Source organism: Sinocyclocheilus anshuiensis, unplaced genomic scaffold (genome assembly GCF_001515605.1).
Source record: "Sinocyclocheilus anshuiensis isolate Anshui unplaced genomic scaffold, SAMN03320099.WGS_v1.1 scaffold453, whole genome shotgun sequence".
Taxonomy (NCBI): Eukaryota; Metazoa; Chordata; class Actinopteri; order Cypriniformes; family Cyprinidae; genus Sinocyclocheilus; species Sinocyclocheilus anshuiensis.
This window is the reverse complement of record NW_015537979.1, coordinates 806,712-811,456: the sequence shown is the minus strand read 5'-3', so window position 1 is coordinate 811,456 and position 4,745 is coordinate 806,712. Positions and strand designations below refer to the sequence as shown.

General features: G+C 35.3%; 2 protein-coding genes across 4 annotated transcripts in view; both read right to left on the bottom strand.

The window, feature by feature from the left end:
• The window catches only part of LOC107673059 (sphingomyelin phosphodiesterase 2-like), a 13,267-nt gene extending 12,571 nt beyond the window's left edge, over positions 1–696 (bottom strand). Inside the window, exon 1 of the mRNA XM_016466538.1 lies at positions 673–696. The gene's annotated coding sequence lies outside the window, so the exon portion shown is untranslated. The remainder of the gene's footprint in view (positions 1–672) is intronic.
• Positions 697–903: 207 nt separating this feature from the next.
• The window catches only part of LOC107673091 (transcriptional enhancer factor TEF-5-like), a 35,805-nt gene continuing 31,963 nt past the window's right edge, over positions 904–4,745 (bottom strand). For all 3 annotated transcript variants that reach the window (XM_016466558.1, XM_016466549.1, XM_016466566.1), the window contains 4 exons: positions 3,410–3,583; positions 3,057–3,200; positions 2,803–2,955; positions 904–1,030 (listed from right to left, as the gene is read on the bottom strand). In XM_016466558.1, coding sequence (XP_016322044.1) covers positions 917–1,030; positions 2,803–2,955; positions 3,057–3,200; positions 3,410–3,583 — 585 coding nt within the window. In that variant the 3' untranslated portion in view covers positions 904–916. The remainder of the gene's footprint in view (positions 1,031–2,802; positions 2,956–3,056; positions 3,201–3,409; positions 3,584–4,745) is intronic.

Sequence of the window (4,745 nt, the reverse complement as noted above, 5' to 3'; positions counted from 1 at the left end):
CCCCTCCCCAAAAAAAAAAAAAAAAAAAAAAAAAAGGTAATTGCGACTTTTTATCTCACAATTCTGACTGTTTTTCTTGCAATAGCAAATTTATTTATATCTCACAATTCTGACTTATCTTCTCAGAATTGCGAGTTTATATCTAGTTGAATTGCGAGAAAATTTGCGCGAAACTTTGAAATAAATACTCGCATTCACCTTTTTTTTTTTTATTCTGTGGCGGAAACAAGCTTCCATACATATCCATGTAACCCCAGGAGGTAGAAATAGCTCACACATTTGCATTTTCCAAAACAGAAAATCAAGCCAAATCGAGAGTAAAACTTGCAAAAGTGTGCGACATTCGTGGAACACGAATCCTGAACTTTTTGCAACTTGCTCTTACCATCACAAACATTCGGTGTCTCTTTCCTACACAAACCCGTTTTTATTTTCAAGACGCATTGTTCTGAGCACAATCTGAGCCCGCGATCTGTCAAAGGTCAGAGGTAGCAAGCTGCTGTGTCTGAATGAAAGACAAACATACACTATCACAACATTCCTGATTAGAGAAAGACTCGTATCGACCAGAATTCCTTTCCTATTCGCTTACAATTGCCTTTAAAAAGACCTTTGTGCCTTCAGAGTCTAGTACCACAAACATGACAAGCGTCAGAATCAGAGTTCACCCACCACAGACATCCAAGACCTCTCCCCCACAAAACAGTAAGAAACAGAACTATCCCTGAAAGTACATTTCCTTTGCTTTTAAGGAACACGACTAAATATACAACACAACCTAGCGCAGAGGATCCCGGTTTGTCTTTCGTCCGTGATTGTGTTCATGAGCTTCAGGTTTGTCTAATTTTCTTCTCCTCACTTTGTTCGTACGCATTAGATGAACGGCGTCTGGAGGTGTTTTTGGCAAAGCGGTCATTCAGTCCTTGACGAGTCTGTAAACATGATACTGTGCTCCGTGGTCGCTTGTAGACACCTCAAACACGAACGCAATGCAAAGCAAAGTCTCTTGTGTGTCTCTGTTTGTGACAACCTGAGGAAGAGAAAAACACATCAGGGAAAAGTGTAATAGAACAGTAGAATAGTAGAATCACGCTAACTTCAAAGAAAGCTTGGCATAGCACAGTAAACATGTTGGATGAGCATAATGACATAAGCTTGGAAATACAGTATAATTGTAAAAATATCCCCCATTGTATTTTTGCTGTGAAATCTTTACTGATTTTTAGTAAACTTTTACATTGTAAATTATTTAGGTGTTTAAAATCACGTCATTTCCAAAAATGTTCATTTATCTTTAATTTATCCTATAGTTTTAATTTATCCTACACTGTAACTGATTTTTGTAATTTGAACAGTATTATACTTGAAAATAAACTCTACAGTACTGATACTGTAAATGAAAATACGGTAATAATACTGTAAATAAAATACAGTAAAGACATTATTGTACTGTAAATGCAATTACAGTACTAATACTGTAAATTTTTTTACAGTAAATTACTGGCATCCAGCTGCCAGTAAGTTACTGTAAAATTTACAGCAACCTATTTACAGTGTATAGTCTTTAAAATGGGACAAACATCAATATATAAATAGATTTCATGTCTTTACTGTCACTTTATATCAATTTAATTCACCCTTGTTGAATAAAAGTATAAATTTCTTAACCCTCATAATGCATTCAGATCCGTTTTGACCCAGAAGACATAAAAATGACTAAAAAAACCGCATAATTTAATGAGGGAATGAAACTTTGCAAGTGCTTTAAGACCCTCAAAATACACATATTTTTTCTCAGATTTTTTTACAATTATTTTTAAGAGATATAGCCATTTAAAAAAATAGTAATGATAAAAATAAATGGGACCAGGGTATGTATGGAGTACCATTAGCTGCCAAAAAATACTTTTTGAAGTTATATTAGCGTCCAAAAACGTTTTGCTATATTATTGCAAAAAAAAAAATTCCCATATCTTAAACTCTTTTGAAACTGATTTAGCAAGCAAAATGAATTTACTTATATTTATATTTACTAATATTTATGTTGTTTTGTAGAAATAAATATGTAGGTTTCATAAATTTGGACTGATTTGTTTTTTGTTTTTGCAATCATGAGTTATAAATTCAAATGAATTTAATTAAATTCTATTAATTCCAAAAGGGTTAATACTGTTAATTCTGAGATTATATGTTCTTATAAATTTCATTCAATTATATATTTAAATTTATATTTAAATTAAATGATATATTGAATATTTCTCATCATTATTGAAATATATCTCATCCCAGTTTTTTTTTTTTTTGGTGTGGCTTAAAATGTGTAATTTTAAGTTTCAAAAGAATTTTTAAATTTTTTAATTAATCAAAAAACAAAGTTAATGCAGTAATAACATGGTAACATTCAAAACTTTGATTTTTATTTATTTTTTTACATTTATTCATTAATCAGAAGCTGCTGATAAGATATATTATGGTTTTAGTTGAAACATATTAAGTTATGACTATTTTATAAAACAATGATTCTTCAGGTCTGTGAATGTGAAAATTGAATTCGGGTTTTGAATGCATTAAGAGGGTTAAAAAAATCTTACTGATCCCAAACTTTTGATAGTGTGTCAAAAAAATAAATAAATAGGCATTAGTCAATAATGAAATTCCTCTGTTGAAATTCTTTAAACAGCAATTAGTTTTCCCCATCATTCTGATTCAACATCCTTTGGGGTGTTTGGCCAGTTCACACTTATGAATTGAAAGAGGTCCAATCTTAAATCCTTACTTTGCCCTGTTTTCTCATTCTCTTACCTGCAGTATAGTGAAGTTCTCCAGGACGCTGTTCATCATGTATTTCTCTGGCAGGTGCTTGAGTTTATGGATGAAGTTGATCATGTATTCACACATGGGTGAGCGATGGATCCGGTAAACGTACCTCCCACCCTCCACACGCGCATACTCTGTCTAGGGGTCAAAAAGTCAAAGTATAGATGATGCTTTGAAACCACTTTTGTCAGTACAGACCAACACAGCTATGAATAGCTATGAATATATGGTGACCTCACCTCAACTTTCTCTACCACCTGCTTCCCAAAAGAACAGACTTTAGTGGAGACAGTGATGGTCATGTTTTCAGCGCTGCTGTACTGACTGCTGACTCCATAGAATGAGCCTGCGCCATCCTGAACATTACTGCTGTTCAGATCAGCCTGAAACACATTACAGAAGAGAATCTGTTCGAAAATGCCTCACATAGACCAACACAGTTATCCTGAAGACCTTGACTAAGCAAACTTTCATTTTTATGGGCCTTTGTGAATTGATGGTAATTTTCAAACACATAACATTTACTGGGCTTTCAGGGCACAACAGTATCAATTATGACAGTACAGATCAACATGCATTTGTTAAAACCCACCCAGAATTTGACCAGAAAGAAGGCGTTCTGTGGGCCTTTCTCATACAGCTCCTTCAGCCCTCCCTTCCTCTCTGGAAACTTGTCGTAGATCTGACGGATGTCCACGGCCTCCAGGAGAGGATCTGTGTATGAGGGGTTTGTCTGGGCGATGTGGACAAACAGGTGCTTGCTGTACTGTGGATTAACAGGTGAAGAGGTGACCTTTATTGCACTGCATGAAATCTCGCCATTCCTGAAACATATTATGTTTGTTTCCGTCTGTGACAGTATTGTTATTGTTAGCTAAAACTATTGAAAATCATTTTCAGTAACCGAAAGCAGAAACAAAAAATTAAATATAAAAACTAGATTAAAAACGTAAAGTGAAACTTAAATGAAAATTAGAAATGTTGCTCTGGCAGATAAATAAAATAAATAAGTTGAAGCTGAAGTACTAAATCTACTGAAACTGAAAAAAAAGCTAAATATAATATAAAAAGCAAAACCTCATGAAAATACCACATAAAATACATGAACAAACTAAAATCAAAATAAAAACATGAACATAAAAATAAAAGCTAAAATATTAATAAATACTATAATAGTATATAAACTAGACAGATAAGGTTTGAAGATAAACTTTGATGTTGGCTTGACAAAGCCTTGTCTGAGGGTGCTTTCACAACTGGCCTGTTGTTTCGGAACCTGGCGCGTTTCCCCCCTTAGCTCGGTTCGTTTGGGCATATGTGAACACGGCAATCGCGCTCGGATCCGCGCCAAAACAATCGGTCCGAGATCGCCTGAACGAGGTGGTCTCGGCTCGATTGAAAACGAACTCTGGAGCGGTTCGGTTGTAGTGAGAAAGCAATCCGATCCAACGGACCAACGAACCAGGCTATATCACAATTTATGATGGGTAATTACGTAAGTTCCGTGAAAAGCATCAGCTTTGTTGTTTTGCTAATACCTCAAAATGAACCTGTGAATGTCTGCGGGTAAGCACGTCTTTGCCATTATGCCATGTGAAAGTGAACCACACCAAGAATAAAAAGCAACATTGTAATAATTTTAATCCCTGTTTCGGAACAAAGCAATCGATCTACAGGTGTGAAAGCACCCTGAAAGTTACAGGATGTTTCTAGCATATTTCACCATGTTGCTACATGATTTAGGTTGTTGCTAAGATGTTTATAGTATGTTTTATGCTGCTAGCATGTTTTTTGCACACTGCTCCCTTATGAAAATAAACCATGGTTCCCTTTCAGTCGGTCACTCCGAGTCACATCGAGACAAGCTTTAGGACCTCAGACCAGCTCTTTGTCTGTTACGGAGGCCGGCAGAAGGGGCAGGCCGTCTC